The 26,941-nt window shown below is 42.4% G+C and overlaps 2 protein-coding genes across 6 annotated transcripts in view; both read left to right on the top strand.

Annotated features, from left to right (window-relative positions):
- The first annotated feature begins 1,433 nt into the window (after positions 1 to 1,433).
- Positions 1,434 to 8,721, top strand: LOC133409476 (prostaglandin E synthase 3-like). Its single transcript, XM_061689526.1, has 8 exons — positions 1,434 to 1,584; positions 2,813 to 2,926; positions 3,301 to 3,370; positions 3,461 to 3,559; positions 3,637 to 3,726; positions 7,476 to 7,529; positions 7,642 to 7,669; positions 7,767 to 8,721. The coding sequence occupies exons 1-8, from the start codon at positions 1,565 to 1,567 to the stop codon at positions 7,784 to 7,786; spliced, it is 495 nt and encodes a 164-aa protein (XP_061545510.1). The 5' UTR covers positions 1,434 to 1,564; the 3' UTR covers positions 7,787 to 8,721.
- Positions 8,722 to 9,566: 845 nt separating this feature from the next.
- The window catches only part of baz2a (bromodomain adjacent to zinc finger domain, 2A), a 32,611-nt gene continuing 15,236 nt past the window's right edge, over positions 9,567 to 26,941 (top strand). Inside the window, exons 1-12 of one of the 5 annotated variants that reach the window (XM_061689512.1) lie at positions 9,574 to 9,778; positions 10,843 to 10,966; positions 11,066 to 11,818; positions 20,243 to 20,484; positions 20,575 to 22,015; positions 22,133 to 22,405; positions 22,490 to 22,873; positions 22,948 to 23,008; positions 23,180 to 23,288; positions 23,365 to 23,466; positions 23,599 to 23,821; positions 23,945 to 24,006. In XM_061689512.1, the coding sequence (XP_061545496.1) occupies positions 9,761 to 9,778; positions 10,843 to 10,966; positions 11,066 to 11,818; positions 20,243 to 20,484; positions 20,575 to 22,015; positions 22,133 to 22,405; positions 22,490 to 22,873; positions 22,948 to 23,008; positions 23,180 to 23,288; positions 23,365 to 23,466; positions 23,599 to 23,821; positions 23,945 to 24,006 (3,792 nt within the window). In that variant the 5' untranslated portion in view covers positions 9,574 to 9,760. The other 4 variants (XM_061689494.1, XM_061689485.1, XM_061689474.1 and 1 more) reach the window with 4 other exon arrangements.

Raw genomic sequence — 26,941 nt, 5'->3', positions numbered from 1 at the left:
CGTCCCTAGAGCCAGCTTCTGTAGCCGGGGATCGGACCGCCAAAGTCCCTGCCTTCGGCCACCACCCAGCTCACCCTGCACCTGACCCTTATGACCCCTTCCCACAGGTGGTGAGCCCATGGGCAGGGAGACCCACGTTACCCTTTCGGGCTGTACCCGGCCCGGCCCCGTGGGTGCAGACTCAGCCACTAGGCGCTCGCCTTCGAGTCCCACCTCCAGGCCTGGCTCCAGAGGGGGGCCCCGGTGACCTGAGTCCGAGCAATGGAAAACGTGATTCCATCAACTTACTCATCATTGGGGGTCTTTTAGCTGTGTTTTGTCTGGTCCCTCAGCTAGGACCTGTTTGCCATGGGTGACCCTGCCAGGGGCATAAAGCCCTTGACCACTTAGCTCCTGGGATCACTGGGACACACAAACCCTTCCACCACGACAAGGGGATGGCTCAAGGAGGGGTAAGAATAGGATGTCATTTAAATTCATATGCGAGTCAAGACAGGTGAGGGAATACTTTTGGCAATATAGTGTATTTCCTTGAATTTTCTGGTTGGGCTAAATGTTGCATTAAACACAATGTTAACACAAAGCATTGCAGTTGTTACTGCAAATGGCTGTTTATAAATTATTCCATACATATGTGAATGTTTTAATTGACAAACAAGACCGGCGCCAGCAAATGTTAAAAAGAGACTTTAGCCCTCCCACCTTTATTTTTGCAGCCCAAAACCACACATTAATTGACCATTTCAATGGTGAGCTGTCAATCTGACCGGAACATAATACATGGACCTCCAACATGGCTGCTGTGGCCGTGTCCACAGCTGCGTGAAATGAAGGGAAAACTATGGGAGATTGTTCATAGTTTGAGGGAAATTGTGTCACCATGGTAACACAGATTTTTTTTTTTTTATTTTAAAGTAATGCCCATCCATTCGCGGTCGGGACGCTTCTTTGATACCTCATTTGTAGAGGTAGTTTGGTGTGGGCTGCATTCCGGGGGAAGGGCAGAATGATTAAGAATAATTATATTATGAATACATAATTATGATCAATATTCAGATTTGTTGCTTAGCTCCGCAAATAGGTCCATAACTATGGGAGAAAGCTGTTAAATACAAATAATCTTAAATCGTTTTACTCATCAACGTAGCAGTCGTTACAATACCGCAGACCAGTTTACCATTTTATAAACGCATTGCCCATGGGATTGCAAATGTAAAAAAAAAAAAAAAAAAGCATGAACAATTGAAAGGAAGGAAAAGAACTTAAACCGGAGTCGTGGCAATCGTGGCGGCCTCAACAACACTCGACAAGTTCGTCAACTCTACATCAGCCGCCGCAGCTGTGGTTGACTGGCTGAAAGCTCGAGCAAAGTCTGGTAGCGCCGACGTGACGTGCGCCTCCCTCCGTTGGTATTCTCAAACCCACACTACGTAACAACACGCACACTATAATTCCACTCACTGGTTGGTGACGTTTTGCGTTGCCTGTGTGTGGTAAAGGTTTTCTTCACTCCGCAGGCATTAAGTGCTCTTTTCACTAGACTGTTCTGTCTCCGAAAAAGACAATGACTTCACGTCAAGACATGTAAGTTATGTGACACGCGGCCGGGGCGGAGGCTGAAAAATGGAAATACTGCTGATCTAGCCGGCTAACGTTAGCCGCCCGACAACATGCTGCGGTAATGGCGGGAGGCTGGCCTTTACTTCGGTCAACTATAGGCTACCATTGACTTGCTTGGCCAATTCAGACCACTCTTTAAAACACTCCGGGTGCTACTGCTTACTGTAGTATGCAGGGATTCGTTGGGACTATGACTACTTTTGTATTACCTTTACGGGGTAAGTCAGGTGCACCGCATGGCTCAACTCACGCGACTGTTAGCTTGGCTAGCACAGAGAATTAATTCAACGACATTACAGCCGGTTCGAATGAGTATCAGGTTTTGTCGAAGTTCGGGCTGCGGCGTTCTGTTGAAATTTTAAGGTTAGCAGCATAGCTATCCATCGAAAGTGAGGACTTTATTAAAGTTATTTGATGCCACATGTAATTACAGACTAAAGTCACTTCCTTCCCATGATAAAGACTGTTAACAGAACAATTCAGATTTTTTTAACACACCAGGAGCTGTTTGCGTTCTCAAATGAATGGCACGTTGTACCCCAAATCAGAATTTTTATTTTTAGTTTAATTCGGAGGCGTTTTGATACTAAAACCCACTGAAACTTGACACTGTCGTCACCTGATACAGACTTTATTAATGGAAAGCCTAGATATATAGTTATACAGTTATAGCTGGCCATCATGCCTTATGTGTAAATTATATTTTAAATCCAACCATCCATTTTCCCTACCGCTTATCCTTACTAGGGTTGCAGGCATGCTGGAACCTATCCCAGCTGACTGTGGGGGAGAGGCAGGGTACACCTTGAACTGGTTGCCAGCCAATCGCAGGGCACATGTAGACAAACAACCGTTCGCACTCACATTCACACCTACAGGCAATTTAGTCTTCAATTAACTTAACATTTATGTTTTTGGGAGGTGGGAGGACACCGGAGTACTCTGAGAAAACCCAAACAGGCACAGAGAGATCATGCAAATTTACACAGACGAGGCTGGATTTAAAGCCGAGTCTTCAGAACTGTGAGGCAGATGTGCTAACCAGTCGGTCACCGTGCCGCCCTACATTTTAAATTTAAGTTAAAATTTGTACAATAAATATTCTGAGCCTCTCTCATATCTGAGTACTGTATTTGTACACCTAAAAAGTACCCATTAAAATGCATTACTGTGCTCTCATGTTTGTTCTCAGGCTTCCAGCAAGTGCCAAGTGGTACGATAGGAGGGACTCTGTTTTTATAGAGTTCTGTGTAGTGGACAGCAAAGATGTAAAAGTCACTTTTGATAAAACTAAATGTGCTTTCAGGTATGTATGCATCACAGTTACTGCAGACAATATGGTTGTGTTATTCTAAATGGTCATTAGTTTTGCTTCATTGACTATGCAGCGCACACTGTAGATGTTATCGTAACTATCACAGAGCTAGAATGTTCTCTTGTCAAACATGATGGTAGCCAAAAGCATTGAGAAATGAATCCAAATTTCCAATAAGCATGCAACTGTAACCTCAGGTGGGGTGAATGCATTTCCACTATGCTCAGTAAAAAAAATTACATCAAGGCTTAATGCATGCAACTAGCAACATGAATGACATCAGATTCAAAGAAAAACTAAAGTAGTATAAGTGAGTCTCTGTTCTGTAATTGTTTTTTTTTTTTTTTTGTCCCCCCGCCCCCCAGTTGTGTTGGAGGAACTGACAATGTCAAACATGACAACGAAATAGAACTCTTTGATGCCATTGATCAAAATGTAAGTATTGGTAAGCTAGCTACAGTGACCAAAATTACCTTTTTTGTTCCCCCCCCTCCCCCCTCACCATCACTGTCCTTCTAAATGCAGGAATCCAAACACAAACGCACAGACAGATCTGTTTTGTGCTACTTGCGGAAAGAGCAGCCAGGCAAGTCATGGCCTAGGCTTACCAAAGAGAAGGCCCAGGTTGGTTACCCACTCAAGACGCATTCGAAATTGCACCTGACAGGCTCGATTACTTTTTATGGGGTGTGTCTCCACAGCTGAGATGGCTCAGTGTTGACTTTAACAACTGGAAAGAGTGGGAGGACGACTCAGAGGAGGAGATGGGAAACTTTGATCAATTCTCAGACGTAAGCATTCTTAAACTGTACATTCCACATTTGTTTAGTATAGTGAAAACTTCAAGGTCCAACGCCCCAGAAGTCGTACGGTTTGAAGGTTAACCTTAATTTTCCGGAGAAAATGTGCCTCAGCTCAAGAGAAAAAACCCTGCCAAACATCATCATGCATGACGTCAGCAGATCTCATCTCACTGCACATCTAAAGCAGTGTTCTCCAACTTTTTGGGCTGGTATTGCTGTTAAAACCAACACATACCCAAACTCCAAAGTTTTTGATGTAGAATTTATCACAATATGAGATGCAAGTGCTTGTTTTCTACTTCTCTTAATTTTATATATCTTTTCACGAACAGGATTTTTGGGGCCGATCAGCAAGTTTAAAAAAAATAAAAAATTATAATAAAAAAAAAATAAAAACCATAACCGATCACCAATCCGTTCACAAAATGGAGCAATGTGTCTATTTAAATGACTTGTTCATTTACTGTATATACTTGTGTACTGTATACTCGGTATCTTCAAAAGTATTCTCTTGTCAGGTTATGTATTCTAATCAGTCAGGTCAAACCAATATTACAGCATGGGTGCTAACTTACTATAATTAAATTACATCACACACACACACACCGAAACTTTAGAGCATGACTTGACAGATTGCCGGCATTTTGACATACAACTGTTAGTGCTAGCACTAGCTTTCTAGGCTACATAACATTTTATTGCCTGCTTGTGAGCCGTATCGTATTAAAAGTATGAGAACATACCCCAAGCAATACTTTAATGAAATACGAGCACCGGTGACCACCACCATATTTTTCCCCAATTTGTTCTTACAATGCACACGCCACGGTAACGCATGTATCCCGTTGTGTTTGAGTTGACAAGATAAAGCCCAGTGATCGTAAAAGACAGGATGCGGTGGTATCGCCATACAAGATTTTATTGCAGTAGTCTTACTTAGTGCTATCATGAAAGACCAAATTTGTCTTGTTTTCTGATGCAGGCATTACGTGTTGTCTGTCCCATACTGGTGACATGTTTTTTTTTCTAAATAACTTTATTGGCAGTCAGATATTCTCAGTACTATGTCAACAGACACACCACAAGGCTAAAAATAAACTAGCTTTTGGATTCAAATATTCTGTACACGATGGAAACGCGGAGTAAATGTCTTTTGCGGATTTGATCGGATATTCGAATTATGACATTAAAGCCGATCATCATAAAATGCTAATTATCGGCCAACACCGATCAAGCCGATCAGATCGCTGTAAAGTGTACTTAAGTATCATAGCATGTTTGTTGACAATCTTATATTGCCATTGGTAGCCCAACCCATCCTTTGGCTTTAGACCACTGCTCCTCATTCACTTTGTGTTGGAGACAAACACAACATGCTGAGGAGTGAAGATAAACTAACCTTTATTCAGCCAACAAAGGGGAAAACCGCATTATTTCAGCAGCCATAATGGAGACTGGAATAAAACAAAATGGCATGCAAGGAGGAAAAAGTCGAGTTATGAGCGCTGTTATCCATGACTCTGTAAAAATCCAGCAGGCTTGCCTCTCAGAAGTCCGTCTCGTGCCAGTCAGTAATGCAACACTGTTAGCTCGTCCGTCGTCTTGGGGATAGGTCTAACGTTCCTTGTGATGATAGAAATAAAATGACAACAAATATTTTTTCGCCTTTTGCTGCATGCGGGTAACAAATGATACTGGGCCGTGGCCCAGTGGGTGCATTTGGGTGTGTGTGTAATGCCACCAATGATTGCTCTACAATATTGGCAATTCTGGACATTTATCAATTACATTACATTATCTAGAAAAGTGCCACTAGGTGTCAGTATTGCTTTGCAAACCTTGCTGTGTCTCGAAGGGTTGGTTGATTTTATCCATCCATCTATTATTATCCATACTGCTTACCCTCACTAGGGTCACGGGCGTGCTGGAGCCTATCCCAGCCGACTCTGGGCTAGAAGCGGGGTACACCCTGATCTGGTCGCTGGGCAATCACCGGGCACATTAAGACAAACAACTCTTCACACTTAGGGGCAATTTAGATCCATCCATTTTCCATACTGCCTAACCTCACAAGGATCGCGGGCGTGCTGCAGCCTATCCCAGTTGACTCTCGACGAGAGGCGGGGTACAGCCATTCGCAGGGCACAAAACAAACAACCATTCGCACTCACATTCACACCTACGGGCAATTTAGTTTTCAATTAACCTACCATGCATGTTTTTGGTACGTGGTAAGAAACCGGAGTACCCGGAGAAAACCAATGCAGGCACAGGGAGAACATGCAAACTCCACACAGGGGAGGCCGAATTTGAACCCCGGTCCCCAGAACTGTAAAGCAGATGTGCTAACCAGTCGCCCACCGTGCCGCCACCAGTTAACCTCCCATGCATGTTTTTGGGATCCATCCGTTCATCCATTTTCCAAGCCACTTATCCTCACAAGGGTCGCGGGAGTGCTGGAGCCTATCCCAGCTATCTTCGGCAGGATGTGGGGTACACCCTGTACTGGTTTCCAGCCAATCGCAGGGCACACATAAATAAACAACCATTCACACTCACATTCACACCTAGGGGCAATTTAGAGACTTCAATTAACCTACCATGCATGTTTTTGGGATGTGGGAGGAATCCGGAGTGCCCGTAGAAAACCAACGCAGGCACGGGGAGACCATACAAACTCCACATAGGCGGGACCAAGGATTGAACCCCGGTCTTCAGAATTGTGAGGCAGATGCGCTCACCGTGCCACCACCTGTTAACTTACCATGCGTGTTTTTGGGATGTGGGAGGAAGAGTACTAGAGAAAAAGTAGATTTTATTTGTTAAAATGTTAGACAGCGGCACGGTGGACGACTGGTTAGAGCGTCAGCCTCACAGTTCTGAGGACCCGGGTTCAATCCCCGGTCCCGCCTGTGTGGAGTTTGCATGTTCTCCCCGTGCCTGCGTGGGTTTTCTCCGGGCACTCCGGTTTCCTCCCACATCCCAAAAATAAGCATTAATTGGAGACTCTAAATTGCCCGTAGGTGTGAGTGTGAATGGTTGTTTGTTTGTATGTGCCCTGCGATTGGCTGGCAACCAGTTCAGGGTGTACCCCGCCTCCTGCCCAATGACAGCTGGGATAGGCTCCAGCACGTCCGCGACCCTAGTGAGGTGAAGCGGCTCAGAAAATGGATGGATGGAAAATGTTAGACATTGTCTAGTGCGATAATCTGGGACAATGTTGATTGTGCAAATGTTGCAGATACTCCTCAATCAGTATGCAAGTGGTGCAGATGCTATTCTGGCATGAGTGGCCAGTATTGGTCACCAACAGAAATGCAAATAGTGTGGCCAGGCGAGACTACTACAGTGAGTGCACGAGTAATGTATAATTGGCCTGACAGAAATGTGACAGCAAACTCTAAGACAAACGAAATGGCAGCATGTTACAATGGAATTGTAGGTTAGCTGTTTAAGAAGTTGATGGCAAGAGGGAAGAAGCTGTTGGAATGTCTGCAAGCTTAAGTTTATTTCTAAGATTTAGCTGCAATTACTGAGACTTAAAAAGGTGGAGACAAACTAATGGAACAATTTTCCTTACATGGTATAATGTAGATCATATAAATAATTTTTATGAAGGTGTCAATTAAAAGTAACAAGGGAGGGGCGAAGGCAACTGCTCGTACCCCTGTGCCATTCATTCGATTGTTTAGCAATTGCTGTTTTGTTTTTCAACTCTTTCACTTTTCTTGTAACAGATGATGAATAACATGGGAGGTGGTGATTTCCAACCTGATCTAGATTGTGAAGATGTAAGAATCGTTTTTATTTTATTTTTTTAAACAGCTTCAGCCACGACATTGGTGTCCTTGTGCCATGTTTTTTTTTAAATTCTTTTTGTTTTACCACATTTTCTTTTTCCAGGATGAGTCTGCAGACAGCGACGATGAAAGTAAGAATTCCTTTCTTATGCAACATCAGGTTTCCAGTCACTTCCTGATAAGAGCTTGTGGGATTGAAACTATTATTGTATTTCTCCTTACTTTCAGAAATGCCAGATTTGGAATAGAGACTAATACCCTGGAAGGAAAGGAAGATCAGCAGACAAAGGAAGCAAATGAAATTAACACTTTTACAATTTTTTTAAAGGCAGTGTAAAAATAAAAAAATACTGTTGGCAGCCATAATTAAATGCATAGCCTCTGCTACGCTCCTGTGAAGGTTGATATGCATGGTAATATACGGAGCAGCTATCTCCACTTCCATTTGCTGTACTGCACGTCAGGTATCTTGCTTTACTGTATATGACCAATGAAGCACACGTCAATGGATGGAAATGCTTGTCCTCAATTGAGCAATATGTGTTGATTAGATTGACTTTAATGGAATTGTGGTTTATGATTAGTAAAACCTTGTGACATGTTGTGGTTTTAAGTTAGGTAAATAGTGTAGTTTCCTCTGTACAAAAAAAAAACAAACAAAAAAGATGACAAAAATAATTAGTTGGGGTCCTGCTAAAGCCTTCCATGTGCTGTGAATTCGATGACCAGGAAGCCGGTCTTTTGTTTCTGTAACTTCAATTTCCTGCTTACATGTTTCCCTCTACTCCTTGTTTATATGAAATCATGGCAAACATATTCCATCTGTCCAATGACCATCTAATATTGTGAATGGCGTTCATCCATTTGGATATCTGCACTGTTGATCTCCCCAACATACCAACATGCACTAAGCCTGCAGGAGCAGGTTGAAACGTATTTGCAGCAGCAGGCTTGAAGCATGGTTGTGCTTAAACCATTGATGGCTTCTTGCTCTTCTCTGGGTTCTTCTTCAGACCCCATATAGAACAGAGCATTGTCAGTTAAGGGAGTGTTGGAGAGACGCAGTGATGTGTAATGACCAAATTCTGTTTGCACTGTCAACAAGATGTATGGGGAGACATGATGTTGAATAACAGTGGACATTCATTTTTGTCTACATATTTCTAATAAACAGTTGAAGAAATCTCATTGCTCTCTTGCTCATAACCATTGACCAATTATAACAGACACAGGTGGGGAACCTGAAACCCTGGCTAGTGATTAAACTGTTATACAGATGTGCTAAAATTATAGTTTTCATCATCGTAGTGAAAATTCATCTTTGATATATGCGTAACGGTGCGCTGACGTCATGCAATAAGGTTTGTAACCGGAAATTCCGAGATGCTCATGAAGTTGCATCGCCCATTACTGACGTCAAAGGCTTAGAAAAAAACTTTGATAGTTCTTTACTCATTCATCCATTTTAGTTTGCTCTTGGATACTTTTTAAAATTGATATGGGGTCGTAATTCCTGGCGCTTGGACACACTTCCTCAATGATACTCTTCCTCTTTAGTCTTGATTTCCTCTCGTCCATTACAACAAAAATAAATACCCTATGTACAGTAGAAGCTTCCTGTTTTCAAACTGAGTTGCTTTAAAATAAAATTGACCAATATTTGCAAGTTCCATGCCCGTTAAATATCAGCAAATAGGACAACTGTAGTTTATTGACGATAATCTAATTATGATACATACCCGATTATTCAATCTGTGTAATCTGAAACGTTTTATTGCTGTTTTGCTATTTTAGTTGCGTATCAATTGTTGTTGTACAATATTTATTGAAATCGGATATATAAACATACAAATATGTAGACAATCGATCAATATGACTTATGTTTGTAAAGTACAAAAACAAAAGTAACAAACGCAAAAACCGAATAGGAACAAGTTTATAACGATCGTAGCGATTGATAGTAACGACAAAAACGTCATAAAGCATTTTACTTTGAAGTGTTGGCGTAGTTTGACCGGATATGTATGACCGTTGCGGAGACGCTTACGCCGCTGGTGCTCGCTCCCTGTGATCATGGCTGCACAGGACTATATCAGCCATGTTTGCTAATTTAAAACCCAAAGGTTAGGGAAGAGTTGTTTACTATTTGTCGCGGTGCCATCTTCGCTCCGATTCCTACTACCACACGCGGTAGAGACACTCGTGCCTTCGAGATCCGGGGAATGAAAGGTTTGCTAGTTGTGAGTGAGATTACCGATCCAAGTTTGGAAAGCGCAAGGATGATGCTGTGCGAAAATTGCCCCTGTGCGTTCGGCGTAAACAATGTAACTTAATCGGGCTGCTAGCTAACGTTAGCCGACGAACAAAAGACACCGCGCACCCATCTGGTAAGAGGCGACTTGCTCATCGTTCGCCCCCTGAGGATAGGCAGTGTGGTGTATTTACAAATGTATATACACTTTACTGGTGGTCATCGGGGATACAAATCAGCGTGCTTGTGGATTCTCGGTACCTGCAGCTGGGCTGTTTGTTGGCTAACATGGAAGCCCTGGTGACTAAACGGAAAGGTGCTATCGGTTAGCTTCTTTGGCTAATATTGACTCGCTAGGTTCCATTGTGATGATTTAGCATAATAACCTTGGAACTGAGAGACTAGTGTTTGTCTCCGGTGAGAATGGAGCCACGTTACCTGCTCTCTTGTGGGCTCGGCCTCTCAATTATCACGTCTGCAAACGGGCAAGCGTCGCTCTGGGGTGAATTGTTCTCGTGAGAATGAAGCTAGCGCCGCTTGGCTAACGCGGCGCTCGTAATGGCCTCGTTGAATTAGGAAATCAAGTATTTAGAGGGTTACTTTGGTTGCTATAAGGGACATAAATCCGGCCTCTCTTGGGTGAATGTATCATACTCATCATTTCGTTATGAATACGACAAGGCCGGGTCTTGTGTTAACGGTTATGGCGGAGCTCTTGTGTACATGTTTAGTAGCGTCTCATCAACCGGAATGACGAACCTCTTGTGGGGTTTAGTCTGCTTTTGCGTTGTGTATTGCTGGGCCTCGCTGGCATCTGCTCCTCGCCGTAGCTGTCTGCGACATTTTAACGCTTGTTGGGCGCAATATGGTGCTGACGACTGGCGACACTTGCCAAGTTTCTAAAGCGTAAACACTGTATGAGATGAGATTAAATTAGACAATAAGTACATTGCAGGGAAAATGGACGCACGTGTGTTTAGAATCTTGATCCGTGTTTGCGCTTTGCTGCCCTCGCACGATGGTAACGTGTTTCTTTGCCGTTTGTTTCAATAGATGGAGGCAAATAATCATTTCAACTATGGCACCCATTCCTCAGCAAACTCAGGACTGAAACGTTCCTCAGGGGATTCTCTTTATACTAATGGTTCCTCCGTGAGTTTTCCTCACCAAGGAAAAAGTGGGTATCTTAAAGATTTAATCATCCATCAAAGGGAAGAAAAAATAAGTTTTCTTTTAATTTCTAAAATGTGGCTGCAATGTGCCCTGTATTTGACAGATATGAATGGCGAAATGAATGTGAATGGTGTCACTACTGCGCTTGGGTCTGGTGCACCTGCTTCCCAACCATCTTCCAGTCCTTATCCACTTATCAGCAACCACCACCAGAGCAGCATGGGCTACCTGTGGGGAGGACATCCTCAGTACAGTCCGACCATGGCCACGTCTCCTGGGCATGGCTTGCATCAGAAGCAGCCCTCACCGGGCATGGTGCAGCCTCAGCCACAACATCACTTCCAGGCTCAAGGACAGTACCAACTGAATGGGGATATGGAGAGCTCCCACCAGTCACCTCTGGCAGGCCCATCAAACATGTCCCCTCCTAGTCAATTTTGGAACAGAAGTAACCCTGCCCCACAGGCCGCCGCTTACACTTCCCGCAGCATGTATGGGACGTATGAGAGTCAGTCGCATCCTAGCATTTCTCCACCACAACAGCAAGTGTCCCCCCCATCATCACAGCATCAACCCCTTTCCCACCTGCGGCCACCCCTTCACCTCCCACAGCATTATGGCGTGATGACAAATGGGATGCCATATTACCACCAGCAGCTCGCATCTCTGCCATCTCCCCAGCACCCAAAGCAGTCTACACCCCAGGGTCAGAGGATGCAGAATTTTGCATCTCCACATGATACAGAGGGGGGGTCCTCGAGAGCAATGACATCTTCATCGACCGTGCAGGACGGAGGATCTCCCATGAGCAGGGAAAAGGCCTCCCATATTAGCAACATGTCTACTTCCAAGCAAGGTGAGCTCTTGACACTTCTACCGCGCATGTAAAAAGTCTACACAGACCTGTTCAATTGCCAGGTTTTTGTGATTGTAAATAAAGAGACCAGACAAATAATTTCAATATATATATGCCATCATGAATGTAACCTATAACCTATACAACTCAATTGGAAAAAAGGGGAAGTAAAAATAAACTGGGAATTACGAAAAGGTAAAAATAAAATATGAAAAAAAGTTGTCTGTGTTCGCACAAAACCTTTAGCCGTCTGCTAGAAGGCAAACGATGCCAGGAAAAGCCTACTAGAACATCTAAAACATAGTTGGGGTTAATTAGAGGCACTTTAAATACTGGCAGGTGTGTGCTGACCCCCATTTACTATGAGTTTGAATCTCCATCCACTTCCCGTACTGCTTATCCTCACTAGGGTCGCGGGCTTGATGGAGCATATCCCAGCAATCTTTGGGCGAGAGGCGGGCTACACCCTGAACTGGTCGACAGCCAATCGCAGGGAACATAAACAACCATTCGCACTAACATTCACGCGCAATTTAGAGTCTTCAATCAACCTACCCCCGCATGTTTTGGGATGTGGTAGGAAACCTGTAGAAAACCCACGCATGCACGGGGAGAACATGCAAACTCCACACAGGCAAGGCTGGGATTTGATCACCCGGTCCTCAGAACTGTGAGGCAGATGTGCTAACCAGTCGTCCGCAGAGTTTGAATGTAATTGGTTAATTCTGACCGCAGCCACATCACAGCTGTAAGAGGGTGTGCACACTTTTGCAACCAATTTTCCCTCTTGGAAAGATTAAAAAATATACATATAAATTGAATAGTACAGGTTATGGATCACATTAAAATGATGGGAAAATGCTTTGAAATGATTTATCTTGGTCTTGACATTTGATCAGGGGTGTGTAAAATAAGATGATCACTCCCCCCTCCAATAACCATTGTTTTCTTGTTTCCCATTGACTGTTCACTTTTATTTGCTAATTTTCATGCTGACAGTGAAGTAATTGTTTTTTCTAATATTGCTTTGCGGCTTGGCCATAATTTGTGCCATTGTGCTTGCTTCTCATATATCCAAAATGTCTTTCTGATATAGAGCAGGGTTTGTTCTGCAATGTTGTGCATATTAAATTTGTCTTGTGACCTGTGCATAATTGTGGTTGCCCAACAGGGGCCACTGTTTGCGCTAGAATGCCATTGCCAACCATTGAGAAAAGCTATCTTGAGTTCTTTTATTCATTAATTCATTTTCCGTACAGTTTATCCTCACTAGGGTCGCGGGTGTGCTGGAGTCTATCCCAGCTGACTCTGGGCGAGAGGTGGGGTACATCCTGAACTGGTTGCCAGCCAATCGCAGGGCACATACAAACAAGCAACCATTTGCATTCACATTCACACCTAAGGGCAATTTAGTCTGCAATTAACCTACCATGCATGTTTTGGGGATGTGGAAGGAAAGCGGAGTACCCGGAGAAAACCCACACAGGCACGGGGAGAACATGCAAACTCCACACAGGCGTTGCCGGGTTTGAAACCGGGTCCTCAGAACTGTGAGGCAGATATGATAACCAGTCCTTCAGTGTTTTGCCTCTTTTATCTTTAGTTAATTGAAAACAACCTAGGCCATCAAATGATATCTAGTGGCATAGTGGAATGGTGTTTTCCATTATTTATATACAGTATAAAGGGATCTTCTCCAAAATGCTATAAGCCTATTTTGATCTGAGAAAAAAACACTTATTTACCCAGACATTACAAATAGTAATTGTATCCTGTCAAAACAATTCATTGGCTCATATCTTTGGTTCAGTGTGAACATGATTACCAAAATACAATACTCTGTACTAGAGCTTTGTGATATAAGGATATATCGGGATGTAAAAACTGGTGATGCACCGAAATTTTGGCCACCGGAAAGTTTTGGCCGAAAGTGGCCCAAAAGTGCATTTTCGGTTTTGGAACGAAATATTTTTGTCACGGAAATAAAAGGTCGAAACAGGATGTTGTAACCCAAGTAAAAACCTTAGCCAGGGTGCAGTCGTGTACACTATTTTGTTAAGAAACAAACGACGTGTCCACATTGAACAGTCGCCCAACTTCACTGCTTTCCGCTGTTCGGGTTTCTAAGGGGAATGCTTGTTGCACGCTATTATGCACTGCCCCAGCTATCTACGAACAACAGCTAACCCTGCTAAATATGATGCAGAGTCGTGGAAGCGAAGGTTCGCTTCGCGTCCGTTGTCAACGTAGCATAAGTCACGAAACATTGCCTCCATGGCTGCGAACAAGCTACACTCTGACAAGTATCGTTACCATGAAGTGAGGGTGAGGAATAATTAGCAGTAGATAGACTGGGACACCATGCTAATTGCTAAGCCATAGAGCATTTTACAATTAATAGACTTTGTGAGTCCCATGGGGCACATGTCTACAAACAATGAGTCCCAGCCCTGGAACAATGAGTCCCTGCAATTTATCATCAGTACAGATACAGTAATCTGCTATATGACGGTTGTTGTTTCGCTCTCCCGCTATATTCCAGATTTTTATTTGGACAATATTTTTGTGTTATCCATTGCTCTTGCTCTCTCTCAATATATTATGTGGCAGCCAGCCATGATAGCAAAGGTTTTAGGATGATATATTTTCCCAAAAACTGGTCCGATAAACGATAGTATCGTTTTTTTATGCCATTGATATGATGTTATTGAACATAATAATTTAAGTACATCCATTTTTTAACAACAATTAACTTTCAATTCTAAATAACATTTGAACATTGGCATTGTAATGTAGCGCAATAAATAAAATATCTTAAATGAAAAATTTAAGTAAATCAGACTGTTTGTAAAAATTGCACTTAAACAAATATTAAACATATGGCGCATAGGTCGCAGTCATTAACCCACTAAAGAGGCCCAAAAATGTATGAAAATTCACTTTTTAAATCATGCTGTGCAATTTAATATTGTTTATTTTATAGTCTTTGTATGAATGTTATATACTATACCTCCATAGAGTGGAGTCTAACATTGACTTAGTATAAAAATGTCAATTTCATTTATATAAAAAAAAAAAAAACACCTTGGTTTTGTCATAACAGTGTCCTGAAAAGGCCCCTCTGACCGGTTCTTATGTTTGACCCAGTTTAGTCTTTATTTTTATTAGACTTTACACCGATTTCATCGGGCTGATCGGTATCGGCCGATATTTAGCATTTTATGCTGATCGGTTTTAATGTCATAATTCGCCGATCCGATCAATCACGCCATTGATCGGCTCCGCAAAAGACTTTTACTCTGCGTCGCCGGGTGCACAGTATATTTGAATTAGAATACACGATCTGACAAGAACAATGATTTCCAACCTTTATGGAGGCAAGAAACATAATTTACAATTGAAAAATCTAACGGCACACCAACAAACAAAAATATCACAAAAAGTGGATACATTAATTACTGTATTTACTTCCTGCCCTCTAATCGAAGACCATTCATTTATTCTGTCTGTCACTATGCCTCACTGGCATAAATAGAGGAACAAAGATACATTTATTGTAAATAAAATTTTTCGAGCAATTAAGTACACAAGTATAGACAGGAAATGAACAGGTCTTTTAAATAGACACATTCCTCCATCTTGTGATCGGATCGATTATCGTTTTTTTAAACTCTCTCATCAGTGGTTTGCCCCAAAATCCTGATTGTGTAAAGCCTGATTTTTATTGTATGAATGTTGTCGTGTTATGTACTGTACCGCCATAGATTGACTTTCTAACATGGACTTAGAATAAGTGTCAATTTCATTTAAAAACAAAACAAAACAAAAAAACCTTGGTTTTGTCATACTAGTAGTGTCCAGAAAAGGCCAGAACACCTTCTTCTGTTTGACCCAGTTTTGTATCTACCGTTTCCATATTTGGCTGAGACTGCCCCCTTTCCTCTGATTGGTTGCCTCAATTTAAAAGACCCACTCGTTAATGTTGACAGTGCTGGCTTGGGAGTGGAGAGGTATGCAGAGATATTTGGTAGTGACGTGGATGAGCTCAAAAAATTTGAATGCCCTGATTTGACCAACGCAATAGACGTGCGATGCATTGTTGTTGTCGTCACCATGTAACGAGTGTATCCGGTCGCGTTTGAGTTGACAAGATAAAGCCCAGTGATCATAGAAGACGGGATGCAGATTTTATTGCAGTAATCTGACATAGTGCAATTGTGAAAGACCAAATTTGTCTTTTAGTCTGATCCAAGCATTATGTGTTGACTGTCTCAGGCATGTTGTCTGAGCCGTTCAGCATAAAATGCTAATTATCGTCCGATACCGATCAAGCCGATCAGATTGGTGTAAAGTCTAATAAAATAATCTTTTAGTCCCACAGTGGGGAAATTTGCATCGTTTCAGCAGCAATAGTGGATACAGGAGATACAAAATAGCATTCAAGAGAAGATATTTGGCTCCAAATGCATGTGCCTTTACAAGGTTGATGCAATAAATACACTAAAATAACAAATAAAGAAGGCATAATTTATTATTGACCATAGAGTAATGATTATGTTGTGCAATTGAATAGTATGCAAAATATTTTTATCCTATTACGCATTATACTGCAATACCTGTCCCGCGGTAATGTTCTAGACATAATTTTAAAAAATATGGTAATTCAGACAAATTGTTCTGGAAGTGAAATTTTACTACTAATAATTGGCATCGTAATTCCTTTGGGAGTTTCAGCTTTTGGTTTTCAGCCTTGGGTTCCTCATTTTTGGTTTTGGTCAATTTTTATTTCGGTGTGTCACTAATAAAAACAAAAATATTACCCACTATTGTTTATATTATTTCGATGTGTGGCGTATTGTGTTGGCTCTGTTGCTACACTAATGTAGTGTCCGATACACAAAAACAGTAGCATTTCTACTATGTCATCTCTCCAGGCTTTAATAATCGATTTCCACTCAATCAAACTTTTACATGAATGTAAGATTAAGTGTGCGTTAATTGATCATGCCTGGAGAGAAGGGCACAGGGATGACGTGCTGAAGAGGCGACTCATTTTACGCTGATCAATTGTGAACTCAATAAATTGAGTCTGTGCAGTGTGACCGTGGTCATCTGCCTCACACTAACTCTTAAGGCTTTCAAGGATTGAGGTTTGACTAACATACTCTTGAGCAGCGCAACCAGGCATCTATTACACATATTCTCCAAGACTAACTGCTTGTGTGACAGGAGTGACTTGAGATTCCGTACACCTCGGACGCTACACCAACATTGTATGAAAAATGAATGAAGGTCAATGTAAGTGTAGCAACACAACTACTTTGCTGCAGTGTGTTTACATTACCAGCAAATACTTGTTTAATGCAGTGCGAGAAGAGCATGGATGTAAAAAGCGTACATTACACTACAATACAATGGACACGACAACAGTGTACACTCCTTAAACTGGTTGTACTGCCAGATATTTGGAATGGTATTTTTCCACTTGTTGTATTTTTATTCATCTTTTATTTATTGTGTTGTCTACATCAAATAGGTGTTTTATAAATAAATGGAGGAAAGAGAAGAGAATTGAATTCCATCCATCCATTCATTTTCTGAGCCGCTTCTCCTCACTAGGGTCGCGGGCGTGCTGGAGCCTATCCCAGCTATCATCGGGCAGGAGGCGGGGTACACCCTGAACTGGTTCCCAGCCAATCGCAGGGCACATGCAAACAAACAACCATTTGCACTCACAGTCACACCTACGGGCAGTTTAGAGTCTCCAATTAATGCATGTTTTTGGGATGTGGGAGGAAACCGGAGTGCCCGGAGAAAACCCACGCAGGCACAGGGAGAACATGCAAAACTCCACACAGGTGGGGCCTGGGATTGAACCCGGGTCCTCAGAACTGTGAGGCTGACGCTCTAACCAGTCGTCCACCGTGCCGCCGAGAATTTAATTTTAAGGGAAAATACTTAGATGTTATCGTGATATAAGATAATGTATATTGGGATATGAAATTGTGTCCATATTGCACAGCACTAGTGCGTACTTGATAATGGCATGGACATTTTTTTTGAATGGACTGTCTATCCACCCATCCATTTTCTGTACCGCTTTATCCTCACAAGGGTCGCGGGCGTGCTGGAGCCTATCCCAGCTATCTTCTGGCGAGAGGCGGGGTACACCCTGAACTGGTTGCCAGTCAGGGCACATATAAACAAACAACCATTCGCACACACATTCACACCTAAGGCAATTTAGAGTCTTCAATCAACCTGTTTTTGGGATGTGGGAGGAAACCGGAGTGCCTGGAGAAAACCCACGCCGGCACGGGGAGAACATGCAAACTCCACACAGGCGGGGCCGGGATTTGAACCCAGGTCCTCAGAACTGTGAGACAGATGTGGTAACCAGTCGCCCACCATGCCGCCATGGACTGTCAATTTTTAGTGAAAAGCCCTTGATATACACACGGACAAAATTGTTGGTACCCTTCTGTTCATAAAAGAAAAACCCAAAGTGGTCACAGAAATAATATAATCTGACAAAAGAAATAAATAAAAATATGAGAATTAACCAATGCAAATAAAACATTGTTTTTGAATTGTGGTTCAACAGAATAATTGTAAAAAAACTCATGAAACAGGCCTAGATAAAATGATTGTACCCTTAGATAATATTGAAAATAATGTGACCTTGTTCAAACAAGTTGTCGTCTAATTAGCATCACAGGTATTTTCAAACTTGTAATCAGTCAGTCAGCCTATTTAAAGGGTTACAAGTAATCACTGTGTTCTTTGGTGACATGGTGGTACACTCCATGTTACACTAAACATGGACCAGAGGACGCAAAGGAGAGATTTGTCTCAGGAGATTGGAAATAAAATTATAGACAAGCATGTTAAAGGTAGAGGCTATAAGACCATCTCCAAGCACCTTCATGTTCCTGTGACTACAGTTGCACATATTATTCGGAAATTTAAGCTCCATGGGACTGTAGCCAACCTCCCTGGATGTGGCAGCAGGAATACAATTGATAAACAATTGAAGAGACTGATAATATGAATAGTAACACAAGAGTCCAGAACAACCTCCAAAGAAATTAAAGGTGAATTCCAAGGTCAAGGTACGTCAGTGTCAGATCGCAACATCCGTGGTTGTTTGAGCCAAAGTGGACTTCATGGGAGATGACCAAGGAGGATACCACATAAAAAAAGCAAGCCTAGAATTTGCTCTGGGAGAATCGACAGATGAGACAAAACTGGAATTTTTTGGCAAGGCACATAGGCATACCAAGAAAAGAACAATGTCCCTCGTGGGAAACATGGAGGAGGCTCTGTTATGTTCTGGGTTTGCTTTGCTGCATCTGGCACAGGGTGTCTTGAGTCTGTGCACGGTACAATGAAATCTCAAGATGATCAAGGTATTCTAGAGAGAAATGTGCTAGCCAGAAAGAGTTTGGTGTCAGTTGTAGTTCATGGGTCTTGCAACAGGATAATGACCCAAAACACACTGCTAAAACACACAAAAAAATGGCTAAGAGCAAAATATTGGTATACTCTGAAGTGGTCTTCTATGAATCCTGATCTAAATCCTATTGAACATCTGTGGAAGGAGCTAAAACATGCTGTCTGGAGAAAGCGCCCATGAAGAGTGGGCCAAATACCTGCGGAGAGGTGCTGAAATCTCATTGAGAGTTACAAAAATCATTTTATTGCAGTGATTGCCTCAAAAGATTGTGCAACAAAATATTAAGTTAAGGGTACCTTCATTTTTGTCCAGACCTATTTTATAGGATTGTTTTTGAAATAATTCTGTTGAACCACAATCCAACACCAATGTCTTATTTTCATTGGTTAATTTTCATAATTTTTTTTTTTTTTTTACTTTTGTCAGATTCAAGTTATTGTTATTTTTGGGTTTTCATTCATTAACGTAAGGGGTACCAACAATTTTGTCCATGTGTGTATATGCACGCAATACTGTTTTGTGCAGACTATATAGCTCAGGGGTGTCACCCATTTTTATCACGGGCAACATCGTAGTTATGACTTCCCTCGGAGAGCTGGTACGAATGTGAACCCATATAAATGAAAGATTACCTCATATACTGTAATTACATACAGTATACACAACACATTGATGAATAACCAGTTTTGAAATCAGAAGCCTATGAAAGCACCTCTTTCGACTATTACATTTATTTTCAAAGTGGGATTGGTCACAAAAAAATGCTTGCAAATATCTCAATGGTATTACACCAGAACACAATGAGCAATTTTTATTTGCTTTCGCGGGCCACATAAAATGATGTGGTGGGCCGGATCTGGTCCCCTGGCCACCAGTTTGACACCAGTGATATAGATGGATGGATAAATATACACTTAAAAATCATATATATATACTCCTGATTTGCTGTGGTGCTTTTTCTTTCTCAGGGCATACGAGGGAGGAAGGCATGGAGGCAATCACGGGCTGCAACCACACAGAGGAGTCAGCTGTCGTTCTCAGGCCAACCAACTCTTCCTCGTTTTCTGTTAGACATACAAGTGATCATCAGGAGAGTTCTGAGAAGCCAACTGCCCAACCACCAGAGGGCGTCAGAGGGACTGCAGTAAGCACATCTCCTGGGACGATGCTCATTGCATCTTCATCTTCCGCAACAGTATCTCTGAATAAGGTGTCTGGTGCTACCTCTGTCGAGTCTCCCATGACTACCCCTGCATCCACTCTTGGTTCTTACTCTGATGTCAAATCTACTCCAACCCAGTCATCTTCAGCTCCTCCTCCGAGACATTCCTCACCTCCTCTTCCTACCCCTTCTGCTACTGAGATGATACTTTCTGGATCCAAGCATCTGGTGGGGTCCTCCTCTTCCTCCTCACCTGCAACACATCCAAAGTTTTGTCCACCTCCAGGCTTTACTGACAGTATTTCCAGACCTCAGTGGGTTTCTTCCTCTCCTTCATCTGAATCACAGGTGCATCATTCAGTTTCTGGACCAATTACAGCTGTCTTATCACCTGCCATAGTGTCAACATCTTCTTACTCTGGTTCTACGCCCATCTCATCTCTTCAACAAATGGTTCAAGGCTCCAAGCCCCCCCTGATGCCAGCTGTAAAATCAAACCTAATGATGTGTGATGCATCAGGTAGCATTCATTCTTCGATAGCATCACCATTGCTAGGGTCGTCTCCTGGCATGTCGCAGTCAACACATGGAATCCCTTCTGCTAGTAATAAACTTGCTGCCTTGCCCCACCATGACTCCTTGTACACTGGTTCAGCTGTTGGTTCTGGTCGAGCCATTGCCTCTGTATCACCACCCCCAAAGGGGCTAAAGTCACCCTCCCAGTCAGCCCATGACAATCCCTCAGCCAGATCTCTCGCTACCGTACCGCTACGAACCACGCAAGGCTCCAGGACTGCACCGATGTCTGTGCCTCCTGCAACATCTTCCGAAATGATTCAGAGTTCTGACTCTGTGCAGCATCCTGCCACTTCATCTCCTGGCAGTGTGCTAAATGAGATGGCTCTGTTGCCAGAGCATCATGGTCACAGTAACAAGGGTAAAGGTTTACTCACTGGAAAGGGCACAATGGCAAAAGAATGTCCCCCTCATCTTGAGTCAGGCAAAGTAAATGTGCACAAAGCTTCTGACCCTCAGAAATCATCTGATCTTTCAGGACAACTTGTGCAGACTGAGCGACAGCCCAGCAATATACAAAAGGAGCCAATGGCTACTGGCAGCGTTCTTGACGTACTCAATACAGAGGAAACTCTAAGCAGAATTTCAATGCCTCTTGACCATCCCAGTGCCAAGCTCTCCTCACTGACTGTTGAAACAAGTTTTGACCACTCTCCGCTCACCACCTCCCAATATGGTGACAGTTCAGTCTGCAGCACGCTGTCAAGAATCCATATCAGTTCCTTCTTAGATAAGTCCTTAGCTCAGAGCACCTCACGCATACATGACATCAGCAGCTTCGGCAACAGCTTTCACCTTGGAAATGGCACTTCTCAGTTTGCCAGCACTTCTCATACAGAACAATCATCTTCTGTTTATGAGACAACTAGCAATGGCAACTTGTCTCTGGATTATTCAAGTCTGAACACCACCTATGAGCAGGAGATGTCTGAGGCAGGAGAGTCCATGCTGGAGTCTTCCCTCAACAATACTTCATTTGGGCCATCTCACCCACGTCACCAAGGTACTTTCTTGAATTATTAAGTCAGAGAAACTGAAACTGAGGTTCTGTTTCCTTTTAGATAATACATTAGATTATTGGATGATACTGCTCATAAAATAATACAATGTCTTTGTTCAGGGACTGAAGCAGGCTGGCCTACTGTAGGTCATCATACACCAGACTCTGATGCTGTTAGCAAAACACCCACTGCAATCGAGATCATGACTCCCCCGAGTTTCAAGATGAGAGACGAGAACTTCATCACCTTCAGTACCCCAGCACACAGACCTGCTGTACACCCACTGCAGCCAGTCACTGATCAGGTTTTGTCAGCCACTCCAGGACGTCTGAAAAGCCCAGGACAAACTTGCAAACCTCAGTCTCCAAAGGCATTATGGATTAGAAAATCGGGTATTCAGTGTTCTTATTTGTTAAAAAATTGTTTTACTTGTAAAATCTTTGTGTAATATGCATTTTCTTCCCCTATTTTTCAAGCTCCTGAGGAGGCAAAGAGAAAGCCCCGTGGTCGAACACCAAAGGTGGAGAAGATCAAGCCCGAAGGAGGTGATGCTAAAGAGGAGGGAGTCAAGGGAAGGAAGAGAAAGGCAACTCTTAGACCAGAACTGGCCAAAGGAACACCGAACGAATGTGGGCAGACTCAGCCTCCATCTGAGGAGATTGATTCAATCACAGCCACGATTGAAGCAGTTCTTGCCAACACATCAGCCATCAGCTCGCCCTTTGATAAACCCAAGAAGATGAAAAGAATGAAGAAACATGAGCAAGTTAAAGAGGACATGACCACACTAAAAGATGATGCTGGCGCAGCTGCTAGTGATGCAGAGGACAACGAAGAGGAAAGTTCCCCAGCTGGTAAAGGTGCGAAGAGGTGTTGTTTAGATAAATCCCAGTTTTTAACAGTCCTGTGTTGACCGTGTGTGTGTGTTTAACAGGTGAACCCTCCAGGAGGAGGGTTGCAACAGAACAACAGGTCCAGTTCCCTCTGCTGCATGGGTAACATACCTAATACTGTTTACCAGGGCTTGAGATCAAAATGAAGATCAGATTCAGATGGATGTTATTAAAATAGCCACCATTTCTGTATCTTTAAGAGCTAATCCTATTCCTAAAAGGGCATTTATAGTCCTTTGACAGGGATGTAATAAAGCTCTCTCTTGATGATAGATGGAAGAGAGAGATCCGTGTGAAGAAGATGAATGATCGCATGAAGGGCGAAACCTGGTATTACACACCTTGCGGAAGAAGAATGAAGCAGTTCCCTGAAGTTATCAAGGTAACTCCAAAGCAACCACAAAGAAATTTGTAATTGACAAAACATTATTGATCATGTCCTTTTAATTGTCGCTCAGTACTTGAAGAAACACCAGGGTGGCGTTGTCACCAGAGAACACTTCAGCTTTAGCCCGCGCATGCCTGTCGGAGACTTCTATGAAGAGAGGGAAAGTCCTGAGGTTATTCACATTACCATTTTATGCATTTCATAAGTTCCCAATTAAAATTCAGGGATTTGTTTGCAAGTAAGCAAAAAAAAAAAAAAAACATCAAACAATGACACATTTCTCTTTGTTTATGATGTGTTACAGGGTGTGAAGTGGTTTCTTTTGGCTAATGAGGAGGTTCCCTCTATGATCATGGCCATCACTGGCAGGCGAGGTCGACCGCCGAACCCTGACAAAGAGAAACCAAGCAGGGTTCGTGGCCTGAAGGCACGGCAGGCCCGCCGGCCAGGTAGACCCCCCAAACCCAAGATGATTGACTTCCTTAGTAAAGTTGATGCCAAGCTGTTGAAACGGCTTGAGGATAAGGGTGAGTGATAGATTAGAAGAGGTTTAACGGATGTGTTTGGGTATGGCTTGTAGTGGTGCTAGTATAAGCTTGATGCAGGGAACATGACATTAAAGTATTTCCAATTTGACTTTGCTTTTCTAGAAGCACTCACAGAGGAAGAAAAGGAGAAAATGACAAAAATCAAGAAGAAGATGAAGAGGAAGGTTTGTACTTTAAATTGCTGAGATTGTTAATTTTATGTGACGTTCCGGTTTGGCTGTATTTTGTTAAGGGCAGTTGCCATCTGTTCTGCTGTTACACGGAAATAAAAAATAGTCCGCAATACAGAGAGGACAAGACGGCATATGCAGCAGGTTTGCCCGCAAGTGAGTGGCTATCACGTGCTTGGCCTCTTAAGTACCGTGGCAAGTTTGTTTAATGCAACATACAAAAGCTCATCTTTCTGGGGTCCATCAGAAAACAAGAGGTAAAAATAAAAACAAAAAAGCAGTCTTTCCATTCAGTGTCGCACATATTCAATGCACAATTATTTCCCCCCTGCATCACTGTACACTTGCACAAGTGTACACATTCTCACCTCCAGAGGGCCCAAGTTTACTCGCGTATCCACATAGTTCACCACACACACCCTCATAATCACCCCATACACCAAACACTCATTGTGTTTGGGGAAATTGGATGATTCTACCAACCAATTGCAATAACGCTGGCTGTCATTGTTATCCTCAGCGTGTAAAAAAAAAAAAAAAAAATAACAATTTAAAAATAAATAAATAACCTAGCTACCAACTGCAAGTTTGTGCAAATCAGTCGGGAAAATTCGCTGTTTTGAACTCAAAATTGGCCACGTAAATCGTATAGATCCGATGAGTCTTTCCTGGGGGGCGGGGTTGTCGCTGTCGCCATAGGCTGTTTTGTACTCCTTGAACGCTGGCACCGAGATCCGTTCCACACAACCACCATCAACACACGGATGTAATTGTGAATATTACTCCGCGGCGGACTAAGTCAAAGGAGTTGCCGAGACCAGAAAAACTTCCGCCGCTTTTGTTGTTGATAAGTCACGCTCCTTTTACTCCGTTACAATGATCTAAATGTCGCTCGCAGCTTTTATTGATCAATTATTGATTATTTATCGACTATTTAGTGCACAAGACTTCGACTTCTGCGTAGGGTGCTGTTTGCGTCATCCAATTTAAGCGCTAGTGACGTTTGTCTAGTTCACCAATCAAACGACACAAGAATGTCACATGACCTCACACAACGTCTTCCATTGGGCTTCCCGGTATTAACACAAGATTAGCCTGCCCCGCTCACCGTTGTGCATACGTGGCGGCCATGTTGGGAAGGGCTCATGGCAACGACGCGCTACTCTTGTTTACATTTAGACGAACAAAAACAACATATTTCATGATTTGTAATATTTGTCTGGCGTTGTCTACCCAAACATGAATATTTCAGCTCACTTATAACTTGAGAAAACACCCTGCAGTAAATTGCAGATGTTTTTTTGTAGTTTTGACTCTGCATACACACACACACACAGCAACATCAGAATTTGTACATTCACATTTTATTTTGCAATTTTTTTTTTTTTTTATTGTTCATGCTGTGGTTAAAAAAATCTGAAGTTACTCAGTAGTTGAGTATTTTACTGCGTACTTTTTACTCAAGTAATTGTTTGGAGGACTACCATTTTTACTTGAGTCACATTATTGTCAAGTAACAGTACACTTAGTTGGCGACAATGTTTGGCTACTCTACCCAGCTCTGGAGCGGACATCTTCTATTGCTACTCATACGTTCAAGCAACATTTTTGCTCATCAGATCAGCCAGTGTGGTATTTGTTGCGCTGGTCTTTTGTATTTTTGCGTTGAGGTGCTGGGGGTCGTGGTCCTGGTTGTGGTCCCAAGTGGAACCGCGAAACACACGCAACATCGGCGACAAGAGCTCATCCGCGAGTACATTTTGTGTTAATTAGGAAACGTTAATTTAGTTTACTAATGTTAAATGTATTAAGCGACGGAGCTCTGTTAAGTGTTAAGTCACAACACATAATGAACTAACTTCAAATTCAGAAATGGCCAAAAAAACAGGAAAATATTGTACATAATATCATCCTCGAGGATGCATTCGGGATTAGCCTTTTGAAGTTGGTAATAGTGAAAAATGAAGGGAAACAGACAATGATTTTAGTCAATTATTTTCCAGAATGAGAGTGCTTAAAGAGGAGGATGCTATTCATGTGGCACAGCTTGAAGCAGGCATCAGTTGCAGTTGGAGATGGGCTTGGCTCAAGTTGGATGCCAGAACAAAAAAAGCAAAGAGGAGGCAAATTTAATTTGAATATTAAATTTTTACATCAACATGTACTTGAGCGGTGTAAATAAGTTTTTCTGCGCTAAGAATTTGTAAATATTTTTTGCCTTATTATACTCTTAATTTAAGAGTCTTCCAGATTGCTTAATTTGTATTAAAATAAAAAAAATCTCTGCGGGGGCTCGGGGATCACCGACACCGCCCCAAAAATGTTTTTTTTGTCACCTTTTTCATGCCTTTGGTGTTTGCATGTCCGAACAAGGGTGTATGTCTAGAGAAAATATAATACACAGCCACACACACAGGATAGTCTGAGAACCGGGAATGCATCAATAAATGATCACATATGGCAGCCAAGAGGAGGGGCGTCCAAGTTTAAAAGGATATAAATTTATCGAATTTTGAATTCTGTATTTAAAATATCAGCAATGTTATTTTAAAACTGTTTTATAGTTTGGGCATTTTTTAGCAGCTTTAGTACAATACAACGTCCATTAAAAAATAAAATAAAATGCTTCAATACAAATTAATACATATATAGTACACATTTACATCATTAGACATACATAAATACATGTGTTCACCTATGCGCGTATTTCCTCGATCTAACATGGCGAGAATTTGCGTGACAAAAGCCGATCAGCGTCGTCCTTTACCTGCTCCACTTCCGTCTGCAATATGCGTGAGTAAACAGAAACCCCTGCATAGCGAAAATGAGACTCCGTCAGTCACAGCTATCCGCACACCGTGTCGTCGGAGGCCACTCCTCCGGACTAGCGGTGGAGGCGGCCGCTTCCCGAATTTGGCGTTGTCTCCAA

The sequence above is a fragment of the Phycodurus eques genome, chromosome 1, assembly GCF_024500275.1.
Source record: "Phycodurus eques isolate BA_2022a chromosome 1, UOR_Pequ_1.1, whole genome shotgun sequence".
In the NCBI taxonomy this organism is placed as follows: domain Eukaryota; kingdom Metazoa; phylum Chordata; class Actinopteri; order Syngnathiformes; family Syngnathidae; genus Phycodurus; species Phycodurus eques.
Note: the sequence above shows the minus strand (reverse complement) of the source record. Positions and strands in the feature narration are given on the sequence as shown.